At 43.6% G+C, this 18,592-nt stretch overlaps 1 protein-coding gene across 6 annotated transcripts in view; it reads right to left on the bottom strand.

The window, feature by feature from the left end:
- Nucleotides 1-18,592, bottom strand: part of LOC144782023 (cytochrome P450 2G1-like) — a 701,349-nt gene that overhangs the window by 206,656 nt on the left and 476,101 nt on the right. For 5 of the 6 annotated variants that reach the window (XM_078661140.1, XM_078661139.1, XM_078661142.1 and 2 more), the window contains exon 6: nt 9,526-9,702. The exons of the other annotated variant lie outside the window; for it this stretch is intronic. In XM_078661140.1, the coding sequence (XP_078517266.1) occupies nt 9,526-9,702 (177 nt within the window). The remainder of the gene's footprint in view (nt 1-9,525; nt 9,703-18,592) is intronic. 6 annotated transcript variants of the gene reach the window in all.

Here is an 18,592-nt window from a genome sequence, read left to right as displayed (position 1 = left end):
GACAGGGATGTCGGGAAGGGAAGATGGCGTCCGGGCCTTGTGGGGCATGCAAGGTTAGGCACTCGGAGCCGGGCGTGGAGCGGGAAAGGCAGGCCTGGTCGAGGTTCTAGGGGGATCTAGGTTTAACTGGAGTAGGATGACCAGGCTCGGGGTGCAGGCTACACTAACGGGGAGGCTGCGCAGGGGACTCGGGGCACAGGCCTACGCTCACAGAGTGTGGAGGGACAGAGGCGAACCACGCCACGAGGCCGCGTCCAACAGTGTGGTTAGTTGTGTGTGTGTGTGTGGTTGCGTGTGGTTGTGTGTGTAGTTGTGGTTATGTATGGGTGTGGTTGTGTGTGGGGGTGTGGTTGTTTGTGTGGTTGTTTGTGGTTGTGGGTGTGGTTGTGAATGTGATTATGTGTGTGGTTGTGTGTCTGATGTGTGTGATTGTGTGTGTGGCTGTGTGTGTGTGGTTGTGGTTGTGTGGGTGTGTGTAGTTGTGTGGGTGTGTGTAGTTGTGTGGGTGTAGTTGTGTGTGTGGTCGTGTGTGTGGTTGTGTGTGGTTGTGTGTGTGTGTGGTTGTGTGTGTGCTTGTGTGTGTGTGGTTGTCTGTGTGTGTGTGGTTGTGTGTGTGGCTGTGTGTGGTGATGTGGTTGTGTGTGGTGATGTGGTTGTGGGTGTGGTTGTATGCGTGTGGTGTGTGTGGGTATGGTTGTGTGGTGTATGTGTGGTTGTGTTTGGTTGTGTGTGTGTGTGTGTGGTTGTGTGTGTGTGTGGTTTTGTGTGTGTGGTTGTGTGTGTGGTTGTGGGTGGTTGTGTGTGTGTGTGGGTGTGTGTGGGTGTGGTTGTGTGTGGTTGTGGGCTTTGTTGTGGTTGTGTGTGTTTGTGGTTGTGTGTGTGTGTAGTTGTGTGTGTGGTTGGTTTTGTGTGTGTGTGGTTGGTTGTGTGTGTGGTTGTGTGTGTGTGGTTGTGTGTGGTTGTGGTTCTGTGTGGTTGTGTGTGTGGTTGTGGTAATGCGTGGTTGTGGTTGTGTGTGGTTGTGTGTGTGGTTGTTTGTGCTTGTGGTTGTGTGTGTGGTGTGTGTGATTGTGTGTGTGGTTTTGGTTATGTATGGGTGTGGTTGTTTCTGGGGGTGTGGTTGTTTGTGTGGTTGTGTGTATGGTTGTTTGTGGTTGTGGGTGTGGGTGTGGTGTATGTGATTATGTGTGTGGTTGTGTGTGTGGTGTGTGCGATTGTGTGTGTGGCTGTGTGTGTGTGGTTGTGTGGGTGTGTGTAGTTGTGTGTGTGTGTGGTTGTGTGTGTGGTTCTGTGTGTGTGTGGTTGTGTGTGTGGTTGTGTGTGTGTGGTTGTCTGTGTGGCTGTGTTTGTGTGTGTGTGGTTGTGTGTGGTGATGTGGTCGTGTGTGGTTGTGGGTGTGGTTGTGTGTGTGTGGTGTGTGTGGGTATGGTTGTGTGGTTGTGTGTGTGGTTGTGGTTGTGTGTGTGTGTGTGTGGTTGTGTGTGGTGTGTGTTTGGTTGTGTGTGTGTGGTTGTGTGTGTGTGGTTTTGTGTGCGTGGTTGTGTGGTTGTGTGTGTGGTTGTGGTTGTGTGTGTGTGTGTGGTTATGTGTGTGGTGTGTGTTTGGTTGTGTGTGGTTGTGGGCTTTGTTGTGGTTGTGTGTGTGTGGTTGTGGGTGTGTGTAGTTGTGTGTGTGGTTGTGTGTGTGGATAGTTTTGTGTGTGTGTGTGGTTGTGTGAGTGTGGTTGTGTGTGGTTGTGTGTGGTTTTGTGTGTGTGGTTGTGTGTGTGGTTGTGTGTGTGGTTGTGGTTATGTGTGGGTGTGGTTGTGTGTGGGGGTGTGGTTGTGTGTGTGGTTGTTTGTGCTTGTGGTTGTGTGTGTGGTGTGTGTGATTGTGTGTGTGGTTGGTGTGTGGTGTGTGTGTGGTTGTGTGTGTGGTTTTGTGTGTGTGGTTGTGTGTGTGTGTGGTCAACCAGTCAGGGTCCTGATGAGAGGTTTGAAACGTGTTGACGACCAATAGTGTTATTTCAGCTACTGCGAAAACCGCCTGTTGGCAATCCTGAAAGATACATTGGGAGCCTACTCTAACAGAGCGCATTTGATAATCCCTATAGGAGGATTTGGGAAAGAGGTTCAGAATAATAATAATAATATAAACCTCAACACCACTGAAATCATTTGACTGGTTCAAGTTGCATTCAGAAAGATGTGAAGTTTTGTTCAAGTCTGATATATGTTTTAGATGTGAAATACATTTGATGTATTTTTGTAAAGTTGTATTCAATGTCATTTTTATCAGACATGTTTATTTCCAAAGGGCTGTAAATAGTGTGCCTTACACCGAAATGTGGTTTAACTAATATGTTTAGGTGTCTCTGAAATGTATAAAAATATTAAGAAGTAAAAATAAAACACAAGATTATGGCAATTACTAGATCTTCAGAAAAAAGTGTTGACTGAATAAATACAGTCTGGGTTCAGTATAAGTTTTTGAGTTAATAGTGGCCCAACCCAGCTAGGTAAAGTGCCCAACCCCTTTGTATGTAACTTTTAAAAAGTAGGCATTTTCCCTGCCTTAGCCATTTGGTCATGCGGCCTGTTTCTGGTCACATGACTGGAGGTACTTTACAGTTGGGCTTTGTGTATTCCTCCTAGACAGCCACACATAATGGAGAGCGTAGGTGTGCCTGAGTGGCCAATCACTGGCACAATGGGAGGGAGGAGCTGGGTCCAGCCCTACTTACACTTAAATAGGCTGTGCCCTGTCTCCACACAAAGGGCTGCATAATATCCCATGTAGTTAGTTTGGAGTCACAACCAGGAAAGCAGGGCATATGTGCACCACAAAGGCGGCCTCTAGAAGCTTCTCTCCATTTCAAAGGCACAACTAGGTATATTTAAGGGACCCCCCACACCACCACTTCAGTACACCTCTAGACCTGTGGATGATCCGCCAGGAGGAAGGACTGCTGTGCTGCTGAAAGGACTGCCACTCTGCTAGACTGCTGACCTGAAAGGATTGCTGCCCAGCTGTGCTACCTGATGCCCTCTTGCCTGGGTGAGTAGGACTGGACCTGCATCTCTTGAACCCATCACCCAGAGTGACTCCAAGGGCTGGTTGGCTGATGTCCTGAATCCTCAGGGACAAAACAGGCTTCTAACAATGCTGCACCTGCACCTGGACTTTGCCATCTGTGAGTCTACCCCTCCAGGTGGTACCACTTTAGCCCTGAACCCTTGAAAGTGAGCTTAAGGGGCTCTGCCAGCCTCTGTAGATCCAGCAGAATTGACACATCTCCTCTGCTGTACGGCACAACCCTGAGCATAACTGATGCATTGTCACTGCTGTGTGGATTGGACCCGTCGCAAAGGCCTGCATTGCCGCACAGCCTCAACAGAACCACCACTGTGTGACTCATCCTCTGCAGCCTCAACCACGATGCCGGACTCCGCATCTCAGCATCACAGCTCCGAAGAACCCATCCATTGCCCTAACTGTGCAACGCAGCTTCAATGCGGATCCTCGCAATGCTCCGCAAACCAGGGCTTAACGTACTTTGTTCAGTGGGCCTAACTAGGTCCCTGTATCAGGCCCATGCTCCATCGCGGTTGGCCTGAATTTGTGACTTTCTCCCAGTCCGGCGCAACCACATAGCCACAGTTATCCATTTGTGCTTTTTGGTTCTATTTTCACTGAAATCATTAACATTGCATATCGTTGGTTCTACTAATTTGATTTTTGTCATTTTGGTCTTGTTTTGTTTATCAAAGAAAGTTCTATTGTTCTATCTTGGTGAAGGATCCTATCTGTGTGGTGTTTCCAGTGTATTACTGTTTGAAATGTTGCATAAATACTTTACACATTGTCTCTGAGTTAAGCCTGACTGCTTTGCACCAAGCTATAAAAGGGTTGAGCACAGGTTAATTAAGAGTTGGCTTGTGCCTCACTCTGACAAGGATTTTGGTTGCTGCTTGACCAGGGCTCACACTGCAGTTAACCAACAACCCATTTCTTACAGCCATGTAAATCTATTATCTCAAAATATTTCTCCTGAGCTTTGTGGTGATGAGCAACAATCTGTGCTATATGCAACTGAACTGTTCTATCTAATTGTTTGCAAAGTAATATTTCCTCTTCTCTTTCTACTTTCTGAATTTGAGGTATAAAACACTGTTTAATACCTCTAACATATGCTTTCATTGTGTCATTGTCGATGATTGGGCTCAGCCCTGATTAATTTGAATAAAGTCTATAATTTTAATTTGAAGTATTTGATATAATCAGCTTGTTTAATATATATTTGGGAAACTAACACTGATATTGCTTATTAATTATGCCATTAGGCTCCCATGAGAAGATGTTGATTTTACACTGTGCATGTTGGAGTGAGCAATTCACTAATCAGCCACATATTGATCCAGGAGTATTGCCTATGGGGTTTATGGTAAAAAGTGTACTCCTGTGCACTTGGATTGGTATTTCCTCAAGAATCCACTAAATCCTAGGCTCCCATCATATTAATAATGATGTCTCTACTTTTTTCATATGCCCTGTAAATGCAGCATTGATAGTATCCATTGCAGGAGTTAGTATACAGTTACAGCTCTTCGTGATAATAGTAGGAATGTTGTAGATGCTCAGATCCAGCATAATTTGAGCAAAGAAATGGGGATTCTCATAACTCGGTGCATGTAAATTAACAACAACAAACTGATGGCTGTTAATAATATTAGTTGTCTCCGCTATTTTTCATCTGCTTGCAAGGCCAGTTTGACTAATTAGCATTTTAAATGCTTTGTTAAATATTAATATGGACACCATCCTTTGTCCTTAAATATATGTGGCACTAGATACGTCACATATTCTTGGAATACTGAGTCCTCTATTAGTTTTAGATAGCTTATCGATTGTAGCTTTGGATTTAGTAAGCTGTGTTTCCTGCAAGGTTAACAAATTCAGCTTTAGCTGCCAAACCTCAGAAAACACTTTGCCTTTTTTTCCCACCCTTATTAATGCCATTTAAATTCCACAACACAACGTTAACCATTTTACTCACTTCTCAGTGCAACATTAGTTTTACTAATCCTATTTTCAATGTGTTACCCTTGTATGCCACCTCTTGTATCTCCCCTCCCCTTCTCTCTCCTCCTTTCCTTCCTTGTCCTTTCCCTGTGTCCCCCTCAACCCCTACCCCCTCCCCTCCCACATCTTGGTTTGGCGCCATCAATGTGTAGTGAACCCACATTCAGTTTAGATGTCAGCCTTGAAATCTGGGCAATATTTACAGGTGGACTGTATGCTCCTCCCATCAACAATTTGTTGACTTTTCTTTGTGGGATTACAAACTGTCGATCAAAATTCAGCTTAAAAATGTTATGCCCCTTTTTTAGACATTGTTAATGTTTATCATCCAAGATTTGTCGAGCCACTTAGGAATAAGAGAAAATTATGAAGGAGCCTGGCCAGTTAATTTTTAGCGAGGCTCCCCTTACCAAGGATACTGGGATCAATAGACTCTTACATCTTGGTATGAGGCCCCTTATCTCCTTGAATTTAGAGGCAGTTTCCCAGGCTAAGTCTTGGAAGATGGAAAAAGAGCAGTTTTCCCATGTGGGTAATCTCCTGTGTTCTTCAGTAAATATTAAGACCTTTTTCTGGAAATCCTGTAAGTAGGCAATGAGATGACAGGGCTTAGCACCTGGTTTCAGGGGACCTGCGGGTACTCAGTGTGCTCGGGCAATGGAGAGTGATAGGAAGGTCCCTTGGTTAGCTTCTGTTTGATTTCTAAGCACATACCAAGAGATTAAGTTAGAAACCCAGTCAATTATATTAGCATTGGTCCCTCAGTACCTTCGGGTAGCCCAACTATCCATAGGTTAGATCTACATGAGTGGTTTTTCAAGTCTTCACATTTGTATTAGGGGTGGGCATAACTTGAATAATTCAATGGAACGTAAGCACACAAAATTACCAGAGACTTCCACAAGATTGTGCTTAATTATATGAGAAGAGCAATTCTGCATTTAGCACTATTTTTTAGCGCAAAAATGCTTCTTTCCATCTAAAATGGGTGCAAAAAAATTATTTTGCACTAAGAAAAAGTGCTAAATGCAACATAACACAAATAGTGGGTATGGGTAAGCCGCTCACACTTGCTAAATGTGCGTTTAGGGTAGGAATTCCCCTGACTCACTCCCAGCATTTAGCGCTATTTGGTTAGCGCAAATTACACCTTTGCATCCAAAATTGATGAGAGGATGCATTTCCTCTTAAAACATTTTTAGTTTGCATTCTCAAAAAGGAAGTGGTCCATTGGGGACCCTTTCTCATTTGCTAATGGTTACCACTACCTTTTAGTAGTCAGTAAAAAAAATTATGTTTTGCAACTGTAATTTGGTCACAAAACATTAATACATACCACAGAGACTCGGTAATTCAAAGGGGTGTCCTAAACATTCCCCTTTTAAATCCTGATACATTATGTATTCGCAATTCCAAATTGCAATTCTATAACATATTACTGAATCGTAATTTGGGATTCATGCATAACAGAATACCTTTCTGCTTTTCCAAATCAGCCCATTTGTAAATGCAAAACATGTTGTACATATGGCCCTAAATGGTGGCTACTCAATTTGACTATAGTTCACACAAACACAAAGAGAGATGTAGGATGCACATAATGATTGCGATCTGTGAACCAAGGTGAAGAGAGTGGTGTTGGCCATGGTAGGTGTAAAATCGAGATGTAATGCCAAACCCTCCAAAATGCACACAATGGAAATGTTTTGACCTAGAACTGGTAAAGGTCGTCATGGTAAACCCAGAATTACCATGGGTGGGTTAGCCCAATGGAGGGTGCACTCTCTACTAATGGCAATAACAGCACCGCTCCCTCTCCAGATGACCGAAGTATGGTGCAGGAGAATGGTTCAGAAAGGAGGCCATCTGTTGATAGCCAGAGGATGAGTGAAAGTTTAGAGGCACCCAGCCTCTCTGTTCATTAGAGCATTAATCAGATTTTCTTCTAAAGTGACAACATCTATCCTGGCAGCTCTCACAGTGACAACTGTATCAAAGGTTCCAACTATATCAGGCCCAATCTCTGGGGGGACCTCGAGGGCCAACTTGCTTGAGTTCCTTGCTGGGTTGCTAATGCAGTTGATTCACTTGCCTCGTCCCCTGGTCGGTGGTTGTCTCGGGAGTCTCCATCTAAACCCTGGTTTACCCCTGCCCTCAAAATGCTTGAACATGACTGCAAGATCCTTGAACGTGCATGGCATCGTAGTGACTACTGCCCCGATGCCAAGCGAAATCTTGGAATTGAACAAAGAGCCCACTATGAGGCTATAGCGCAGGCCAAAAGGCAATTCTATTCAGTTTGCAACGACTCCGCCAAAAACAATACAAAATAAATGTTTGCAAGTGTCTAAAGTTTTATGTCACCTACTGCCCAATCCAGGGCATCCCCATCTACAGTCGCCTGGTGTGAAAATCTTTCCAATTTCTTCAGAGATAAAATTCTTTCCAATCAGGCGGCTTTTCCCCCTTGTAACAATGACATTGGGGCTGCTCTAGGGTCTTTATCCACTGACCCTGCTCACTCTCTGCAAGCCTTTAGGTCTGTGGACCTCTCAGATTCTCTCAAAATTCTTAAGGGCCTGAAGTCAGGCTCGCCTTCTGATCCGTGTCCAGCCAGACTTTTGGCAGCAGTTGCAGAGACCATCAATCCCAAAGTAAATGGCATTATCAACCTGTCCCTCCAGGAAGCTTGCGTTCCAGAGGCTTGGCAAGATTTTGCCACTCTTAAAAAAGCCGTCCCTCGATCCACTGATCCCAGTGAATTACTGTCCCATCTCTCTCCTGCCTGGCTTGGCCAAAGTGTGCGAGTAGGTGGTGAATAAACAGCTCACTGAGTTTGTTGAGAGGGAGGGCTTGCTGCACCCAGCCCAGTCAGGGTTTAGGGCATCTCACAGCACCAAATCGGCCCTGGTGGGGTCTCAGAGGCAATACAGGAGTATCTGGATTCCAACAGGAGGGCTGCATTGATTTTGCTTGACCTGTCTACTGCATTTGATACAGTCCCACACGCTTTCCTTCTCTCGCGTCTGGCCGAGATTGGGGTTTCGGGTGCCGCCTGGGGTTGGCTTAGGTCCTTCCTGGAAGGACGGGTCAAACAGATTTGGCTTATGCTCTCCTCCTCCGCTCCCCAGCCTGTGACCAGCGGTGTTCCTCAGGGGTCCTCCCTTAGCCCCCTTCTCTTTAATATTTATATTACACCCCTCATGTACCTGGCGGAGGGCCTTGGGGCTAAGGTTATAGCCTGTGCTGATGACACTTGGCTTCTTTTCACCTTGGATAAGAATGGGTACTCTGTCTCCTCGGTTCAGAATTGTTTATCCTCCATTTTTAAATGGTTAGCTGGTGCGCAATTGAAGTGTAACGAGGATAAGTCAGAGAGCCTCCTATTTGGTAAATTCCCTCCCAATTTTAAGGAAACTCTCTTGCCACCGGAGTTCCCACTACCCACCGCAACAGGCAACCCCACCAAGAACCTGGGGGTGTAGTTTGAGGAGAACTTGCCTTTCTCCAGTCATATTAAGAAACTTGCGAGGACATGTTTTGGCCTTTTGAAAACCTTAAGGAAGTGTCTTCCTCTCCTGTCCAGGGAGACAAAAGAAACGGTCACCTGTGCCCTCATTCTGTCCCGTTTGGACTATGCCAACACTCTTCTGGTGGGCATACCGGGCTATCGGTTTAAAAAGCTACAAGTGGTACAAAATGCGGCAGCCAGACTTCTTCTCGAGATTCCTTCCAGGAAAAGTGTGAGTAGTCACCTACGCTATTTGCACTGGCTTCCGGTGGACGTGCAGCTCAAATTCAAAGTTTTAGTCCTGGCCCACAGCGATCTTCATGGTCTTGGCCCTACTTACCTACAAAAATGGCTTTCCTTCTATGCCCCCTCGCAACAGCTGTGCTCCACGTTTCAGCATTTCGCGCAGGTTCCGTGCTTTAAATGAAAGAGGCTGGGAGGCAGCTCTTTTGTCTGGGAGGCAGCTCTTCTGCCTGTAAGGCGGCGGTGGCTTGGAATGCCTTTCCTCTCCGCCTGCGGATTACTCAGGACCCGCTGATTTTCAAGAAGAACCGGGAAACACATCTTCTCGCATAATACCTGACTATGGTCCCACTTGGTGACGCGCCGGGACACTTTCGAGTATCTGTGCGCGATACAAATGTAGTTAACATAACATAACATCAACTTACATCTCAATTCCAGACCCAGGATTGCTGCAAGATGATTACCTTCAAACTGCGATGCTCAAAATAAAGGTGAAGTGGTGAGAATGCGAACCCCGCTGAAGAGCAGGTCAATCTCTCAGACATGTTTAAATGGACATTGGTTATGTGGCACTGTGATGTTCTGGAGGTGGCTACACTCATTTGTATGTCACTCTTTCCACATATTTAGTGTAAAAGAGCCACACAGTATGCCCTACCCTGCTATCTTCAAAAGACCAATGAGACGCGCAAAATGTTTTCAGTTACCTTGCTTGCCTTCATCAGGAAGCAATCTATGAAGTCCCGAGGAGATTCTGAGTTTAAGGTCTGTTGGTGTGAATCAATCTTTTCTTGAATAAAGGTTTTCAAGCTCTTGGATTCTTCTAAAATCCTATGATGGGGTCCTGGCAAGTAGTCCATAATTACTGGAATGGCATTATAAAGCTGTAAATAAAAAAATGGAGAGTTTTAATCCATAGATAAGGTAGCAAATAGAAGAGAAATGGGAGAGGGTGAGGTGAGGTGGAACGAGAGGGAAAAGAGAAATGAAACAGGGAGAAAAAGATTGTAAGGGGGAAATAAAGAACAGCATAGGAAGAATAAAACAAAATATAGTCAAGTGGTATATAGAATCTCGCCAGATTAGTGCATGGGAGAATGCAATTCTTCTGCACTTTAACGATAACAATGGCGCAATATAATTTTAGCCCTGGGATCTTACGTATTTTAAGTTCCATTTTAGCTGCTTCATAATTATTAACAAAATCATGCCATATGTTTCTTCCACTGAGTATACAGGGACAGAAGTTCATTTTAGTGTCTTGGAAGCCAGTGACAAGTAATGTACAATTGCACTGTAAACTATTCCTTTTTCTCCTTTTGCATTGCAGTCCTTATTATAATGGGCTATCCTGCATGATGTTGAAAAAGGGAAACAGCTTTACAACGCAGCAATTACCACACAGTGCCTTTATGTCACAGCTTTTACCACACATGCATTTATCACATGCATCTTTTGGTGCTTTTATCATGCATACCTTTACCTTACATGGTAAGTATACGTATATATATGTGTGTGTGTGTGTGTGTATGTATATATATACACTGACGAAGGCTAAGGCTGAAACGCGTCTTGTTTGCATAATTTTTGCGCAATAAACCGAACTGAGGTTTAACCCAACGAGAGTGCTGGTCCGGTCAATTTTTTGTTGGCAGTGGAGCGAAATATATATATATATATATATATATATATATATATATATATATATACATATATATCTATATACACACACACACACACACACACATATGTCCTCTTCTTCCGCTCAGGAACGGACTTCACAGTAAGTGCAAAAATGATCGGTTTATTTAGTCAGCCATTACGAGTTTTAGCCCGTGCGGACCTTGATCACATGACAAACGCTTATAATACTTTTTTTAAAGTGACAAGTGCAAATTGAAAGACAGTCATAAAAAGTGAAAACATACTAAGCATACCTTCAAGACCTGTTGATAAACTTGATTTAACATTGGTATTCAAAATCAATAGTTAAAAATGTAATGAATAAATACATTCCTGATACTATATTATTCGTCAGAACGTCAATATATATAGTCACTGAAAAAAACAAAATTTACAGGGACGTTCTAGTTAAGTCTATGGGTCAGAACAAGGGTTTTTTTTCTCTAGGAAAAGGGCGCACTGTAATGTATTTACGCTTTATATGCCAAAGAGTGGTAATTGTCTGTAGAATTGAGGTGCAAACGGGTGAGGGGATAAGCCCTATAACCCCCCAAAGAAGTGCTAACCGTGGCTAACACTGGATAATTATAACAACAAAATACGCATGCACACTCTACAATGAGTTAAACAGTAATGTCAGTGTCGACATTTAAAACATTGAGGAGACAAAGGCCTGAAAAAACACACAATAATGATTATATATTGGACGACTCAGGCATTGATGTGTAGTGTCTTTTAATGTTCAGACACGGAAAAACCAGCCGACACGTGTTTCGTCGCGTGTGGCACTAGACGGGTGCGTCCAAATACAGTCTCTTGTGTGTGCGCCGGGTATGGTGACCATACCCGGCGCACACACGAAAGACTGTTTTTGGACGCACCCGTCTAGTAACTCATACCAATTCTCTTTCAATACTGAGGGCCCCTGAGGGCCAACTAGCCCACCAGGTATCTCCAGTATGCGCCAGGGAGCGGCGTTGCAGACAGGTGTTCAGAGGCCACGCCCATTTTTACAACACTCTGCAATGCCGCTCCGTGGCGCTTACTGGAGGTACCTAGTGGGCTAGTTTGACCCTGGGGACCCTCAGGATTCAAAGGGACTTAATCTCCCAACTTAAAACGGCCACAGGGCGTGTTCACACAGTGGGGAAGGGAGGGGACGGGGCCTAAGGTGACGTGTGCAAACACGCCCTGTGGCGCGTTTTAAGTTGGGAAATAATTTCCCTTCAATCCTGTGGGCCCCTGGGGGCCAACAAGCCCACCAGGTGCTTCCAGTAAGTGCTAATCTCCCAATTTAAAAAGGCTACAGCGCGTGTTTGCACAGTGGTGAAGGGAGTGATGGGGCCTGAGGTGACGTGTGCAAACACCCTGTGCCGTGTTTTAAGAGGTATTTTTAACCCCCCTGCACTATTATATACTAGGGGCTTACAGAGGAAGTCATGCTAATCACAAGGGGACCCCAACGCATAGTGTTCCCTAGTGTATGTATGTGTTTTAACCGTATTCTAAGTTTCTTTTAACATAGTACTGGCTCTAGGACTGGTTAGCCAGAGTCAGTTACCACCAGTACCCATCAGCAAAAAGTTGAGGGTACAGGATGATTTTGCAATAAGGCTTCTTTCTGCTCCTCTGTTGCTTCTTTCTGCACATGTCTTGCTTCTTTCTGCACTTTTCTTCGACTTTGAGGACTTCTGTTGCTCCCTTCTGCATTTCTTTTTTTCTTTCTGTGCGTTTTTCCTTCTTTCTTCACATATCCTATCTCTGTAGGCATTAAGCATGAGCGCAAAATCCGCTCCGATCGCGGATTTTGCGGATTTTCGGTAAATCCGCGATCCGCGAACTCTCGCGAATTTACCGAGAATCCGCAATCCGCGATCGGAGCGGATTTTGCGGTCAAAAGTTCAAGCCTACATCATTTACGATGGCGCCGGCAAGCTGCCAGCGCCATCCTCAAATGGTTACTTAATTAGCTTCGACAGGAAGCTCTAACAGATAAGATAAAGCAGGGGCTCGAGCGCCTGCTTTATTTTATCAGTTGGAGCTTCCTGTTGAAGCTAATTAAGTAACTTTTGCAGGATGGCGCTGGCAGCTTGCCGGCGCCATCGTAAATTATTCAAACGGTGGTGTCTTCTTGAATAAATATGAAGGGCAGGGTTCATTCGGGCACGACGGTCCTGGCACAAAAAATAAACCTCAGCAGGAAACACTGCAATCGTGAGCGTTGTGGGGGCTGGGCAGGTGTGCCTTCTTCCCAAATATACCATCGAAAATCCGCTGTGATGCTCGCCAGAGGCGTTAGCATCTTTGACTTTGACGAGCGGAATCCCCGTGCTGTTCCTGTGACCAGGGGCTTCTGTCTCTTAATCTGCTGCTCTGATCGGTCTCTGACCTTTTATACACACAAGCGGCATGCACCGTCTTCCCGCCATTTACCCACTATGATGGACTTTTCACTCAAGGGACCCCTGCGCACTTCGGCGCGATTGCATAGTAACACACACTTGGTCGCTGGAACTAGTTGTAGCGCAAATGCAGTGACTCATTCATCAGCCCTAAAAACAATCGTGAGCGTTGGGAGGCTGGGCAGATGTGCCTTCTTCCCAAATATACCAGGGGCTTCTGTCTCTTAATCTGCTGCTCTGATCGGTCTCTGACCTTTTATACACACAAGCGGCATGTGCGCTCGCATGGAAGCCCCGTCCGTTTGGCCCCGCCCACACACTCGAGGAAGCCCCGCCCCCAAATCCGCCGATCCGCATAATCCGCGGATTTTGCGGATCCACGATCCGTGAATCCGCAAATTCGTGAATCGTGGATCCGCAAAATCCGCCCATGCTTAGTAGGCATAGTTAGAAATTAGCATTTAAAATACCTTTGAAATTCACTGAAAAAACCATAGGTTTCAGGGGCGTTATAGTTAGCTGGACATTTCACTCCTACAAAACCATTGAAATTACCCTGTTATAGTTAGTTCAGCTAACTATGACTTGCGCGCCCGCAATGCACTGCTGATGACGTCACATATTACATCACTCATGACATTGTCAGTGACATCACTCATGACACCACTAATGACATCACTGATGACTTCATCCTTGTGATAGAGTGGCAGACCTCCTCTCACCCTAATATAACCTTTGATACACACATACAAAAATAGAAACTAACATTTTCAAAACAATGGACATACCAATACCAGTTACAACAACCTATTCAGTAATTCTAAGATCTACATACACATCCATCCATTCACCAACAGTCCTATATAATCACTCATACATGTACTCACTCATCATATGTACTCATACCCAATTTAGAACGCGCAACAGGGCAGGTTTGCACAGTGGTGAAGATAGGGGGAGGGGCTTGAGGTGACTGATTGCACCACTTGTAAATGAAAATTTTTAAATGTATTGTTATTTTTTTATATACTGATTTCCTACATTGTTTTAAAGTATTTATTTTTAGATATTTTATTTTTAAACTAGCAGCCCGTCCCAACGTTGTCCTGGTATGAATTGCTGCCGGCCAGTAGTATATTGCTTTGTAGGATTTCGTTTTGATAGCATTTCTTATCTGTGACAGGCCTGTGAAACGCTCCGATTCACAGTGCACTACCGATGCACTTAAGAGTGCGTGTTCAGTAGTGTGTGAACTCGAGTTTCCCTACTTTATTTTTCCTTGCAATATTATATAGCGCGAACTCGACAACATGGCATAAGCACAATTTACATTAAAGAATAACACATTCATTTGTGGTAGGCACGGGGAGACAAAGCGATTTGCCTGGAATCACAGGATGTTGAGCTGATGCCGAGATTCGAACGTAGCTCCCCAGCTCTAAAGTTCGCAATTCTAGAACTTGTGGCGGGAGGTGTGTCTAAAAGTGTATGTCGGTGCTGGCCATCAATGAGAGAGACCTGTACATTTTTCAAATCGGTGGTGAAAAAATATGAGTATGTTGCTGGAGATATGGGCCGGCGTGCCACCAATGTACTTTCCGGGGGAGGGTAAACACCCATTATTCCGTAACTTTCTTTCCACATACCATCACTCTGCATACTTTCATTACGAAAGTACCATGACTCCGCAATGGCATTATAACGCATGGCCTTACATTTTATATGCTTTTACCACGCATACATTTACAACGAAATTCGTTGTAAATGCATGAATGGTAAAAACATTTTTATTTAATGTTTGGATAAGGTAAGTATGGGTATAGGGGTATATGTTTTGGGGTACTGAGGTATATGTTTTGGGGTGTTTGTGTATTTTAAGGGTTCAGATATAGTTTTGGGTTATGGGGTACAGGGGTAGCTTTGGGGTTTAGGGATAGGTATGGGTTTTGGGGTACAGGGGTATTTTTATGGTTCAGGGCTAGGTTTGGGTTTTGGGGTATAGGGGTATTTTTAGGGTTCAGGGGTAGGTTTGGGGTTTGGGGTACAGGGGTATTTTAAGGGTTCAGGGCTAGGTTTGGGTTTTGGGGTACAGGGTTATTTTTATGGTTCAGGGCTAGGTATGGGTTTTTGGGTACAGGGGTATTTTTAGGGTTCAGGGGTAGGTTTGGGTTTTGGGGTACAGGGGTATTTTAGGGTTCAGGGGTAGGTTTGGGTTTTGGGGTACAGGGGTATTTTTAGGGTTCAGGGCTAGGTTTAAGTTTTGGGGTACAGGGGTAGGTTTGGGTTTTGGGGTACAGGGGTATTTTTAGGGTTCAGGGCTAGGTTTGGGTTTTGGGGTACAGGGGTATTTTTAGGGTTCAGGGGTAGGTTTGGGTTTTGAGGTACAGGGGTATTTATAGGCTTCAGGGCTAGGTTTGGGTTTTGGGGTACAGGGGTATTTTTAGGGTTTAGGGATAGGTTTGGATTTTGGGGTACAGGGTATATTTATAGGGTTAAGATGGGTTAGTGTTTAAGGGTGTTGGGGTATTTTAAGGAGTAAGTGTAGGTTATGATTATGGGGTGCAGGGGTATTTAAAGGGAGCAGGGTGGACACCTGGAGCTGGAATGTACAGAACCTGGGAAGAAAAAACAATGAAATATTGGGCACAACGCTCGCTTTTTTTTTTGTGATCCCGCGCCCCGCACATGCCCACGCCCCCAGCACACGCCCACAGCACACGATATGAGACATGGCATGAAGGGCGGAACGTACCACATGCCCCCAGTGTTTGTCACGCCCCCAGCACACGCCCACAGCACAACGCCGACACGCCCACAAGGGACTACTTTGCTGGCACGGTTCTTTTACCTTTTAAATGTATATTTATATACAAAGAATTGGTGGATTTGCTATATTGATTCGCACATAAATGTTAGGTTTCATCAGTCAAATCATAATTCTATTTTTAAACATAACACACAATGTGGAGTGCTACTTAGGCGTTGGGTGCACATCCACCTGGAACACCAAAAAGTGACCACCTTTCCCTAACGTCCGTCAGGGCAGAGGGTCACCACAATGTAAAGTAAAACACCAGTGCACTTCCAAGATAGTCACTTTAATCCATACGCTATTGTAGCGTTTCAAACACTGTCCAAATCCTTGGTCAGAAGCCAAATCCAACACAGATAGACGATGTAGAAAATTCAAGCCTTTATTTTGCACATGCTATAATCCACAGCCGACGCGCGTTTCGCCCGCTTCGGGCTTTCTCAAGGCTTTTATCGTACAAGACGGTTCATGTATGTAGTAAATGTTGTGGCAGTAGTTGAAATCTTGTCCATTGATTCTTGACCTGAACGATCCTTGTATTATTGCAGGTTCCTATGTTCTTTCCGATTGCGTGGTCAATGAAATGATAGTCCCAAATAAGCTTTTAATGTGGAGCCATGATAAGTTCCACAACCTCTCCAAGCAAAATATCCCGCGTTCCAACACCGTCCCTGCAACCTGGCTTGAATTTTCTACATCGTCTATCTGTGTTGGATTTGGCTTCTGACCAAGGATTTGGACAGTGTTTGAAACGCTACAATAGCGCATGGATTAAAGTGACTATCTTTGAAGTGCACTGGTGTTTTAAATGTATATGGTGGGAGTCTGCATAGCCTATGTCCTTCTGCTGCAACTGCCCTTTCCAACGCTGTATTGGGTGTTGTGATTGGTGCTGTGGTTCCTGAGATTACCCGCCTCAAAGGTTTGGGCTCTCTCTTTATTATCGGGTGTCTGATTGTAGAGAGACTGCTAATCTCCTATAGAAAGGCGCCATCCCTCCAAGATAAACTGGTCAATAGTCATTTTAAGAATGAAAAACCTGAAACTTGGCTGGAAAAAAGACAGAAGTGCTTCACTAAATGTATGGTCTGCAAAGCCTGCAAGATAGGCAAAAATCTTAAGATCATTAAATACCAAAAAGGAAGAACGTTTGAAGTTCAAGACAAAATAACATGCGAATCTCAGTTTGTGGTCTATTTGATTGAATGTCACTGTGGCAAACGATATATCGGCTCGACCATATGTCCGCTAAAAAAGAGAATATTGGAACATATACGAGCGATCCAAAACAATGATCACAGTTATGCCATAGCCAAACATTTACAAAATCATACCAATAAAACCTGGCAAGATATCAAATACTCTGGACTTGCAATCATGAATGAATGTAAAAGAGGAGGTAACCGCATTCAAAAATTGAGACATCTGGAGTCCAAATTAATAATACGCTTCAAGACTAGAACACCGTGGGGACTAAACGGGGATGAAGAAATGCATGTCCACTTGTAAATATGATACATAAATCAGAAATGAACTATCAAAATATTTAAAACCACAATCTGTAATTGCATCAATTGTGACAAATAAGATAAATCTTATCTTGACCAATTTATAAATAGCTCCTGCTCTAGACTCCCTTCCTCTCCTGCACTTTTTTACTAACTTTTTTTCTCCCTTTCTTTGTTCTTTAACACATTATCGCCTGTTCTACTGCACTATAGACCACTGTATATATGTACATATCCCACGTATAGGCAAATGGAGTAAAATTTGAGAAGTATAATGCTTAAATTATACATCTATATATTTTTTTAAACTATTGGTATCCATTGTGCCTTACCTTTGAAGGAGTCAGTAATGAAACACCTTTATGTGATAGGGATTGCATTACCGGGCACTTAGCTGAAAACTTAGATAATGGACACTCAGTCCAATATCATATAGTGAGCAACAATAATTATCACGTAATGGACACTTAGTCCAATACTATATAGTGAGCAACAACAAATACCAATGGTTAAAATCTTGTACTAAGGGTAACCATACCAATGATTATCCCACATATGTGCTCTCTATCTCCAAATGAACCACACTGGCAGCTAATTGACAACCGCACTGGAGGTAAAGTAATCCCTGACTCCTAAAATTGGTTTGACACATGGATAGGCTATAAAATAGCCGGCATCTGTGTTGAAGTAACAACAAAGCCCATAATGCATCATCAAAGGCAAAATGGTGACTTTGTAAAAAAAAGCAAAATAAACAATGGACTTATGTTTGCTACCGTGATCAGGAACCTGTTGGTTCGAAATGCGTAGGTGGAAGAAGGACAATGAGGAGTATCTTTCCCAAGTAACTTTACACAGGTATGTATATAACAAGGACTGTCAAGCAAGTAAATGAGTTCAAAAAAACTTAAAATATGTAGAAATCTTTAATTAAATACATTCTCATGATCAGAAACACATTTAAATATTAAAAACATTTCATTTTTATTAAAAATTACATAGGTGGCAATAGTTGAATCGACGCGCATTTCGACACGAAAATGTGTCTTCTTCAGGAAAAGCCAACCAAGTTCCTAAAAATTCAAATTACAAAATTAAAACAATTGAACTCATGCTTGAAAACTTTTTACAGTCTCAATAAGAAGATAACTATTACATATGCAGAGGCTTTGTTCTTTTCTGGCTATAGACGTTTACACGATAAAATCAATGACATTTTATTAAATGAATAAAATATAGACCGATGCAACTAGAGAATCACATTATATTAATCTCTGCATTTTTTGCTCATTGTTATTTTTCAACTATACAAAACATGAAAAAATGTCATATGTGATATGGTTAAAATCAGAATCTCTCAAAGCAAGAA

This window comes from Lissotriton helveticus, chromosome 9 (assembly GCF_964261635.1).
Source record: "Lissotriton helveticus chromosome 9, aLisHel1.1, whole genome shotgun sequence".
Lineage (NCBI taxonomy): Eukaryota > Metazoa > Chordata > Amphibia > Caudata > Salamandridae > Lissotriton > Lissotriton helveticus.
The sequence above is the reverse complement of the archived record's forward strand: the minus strand, read 5'-3'. Positions and strand labels throughout refer to the sequence as shown.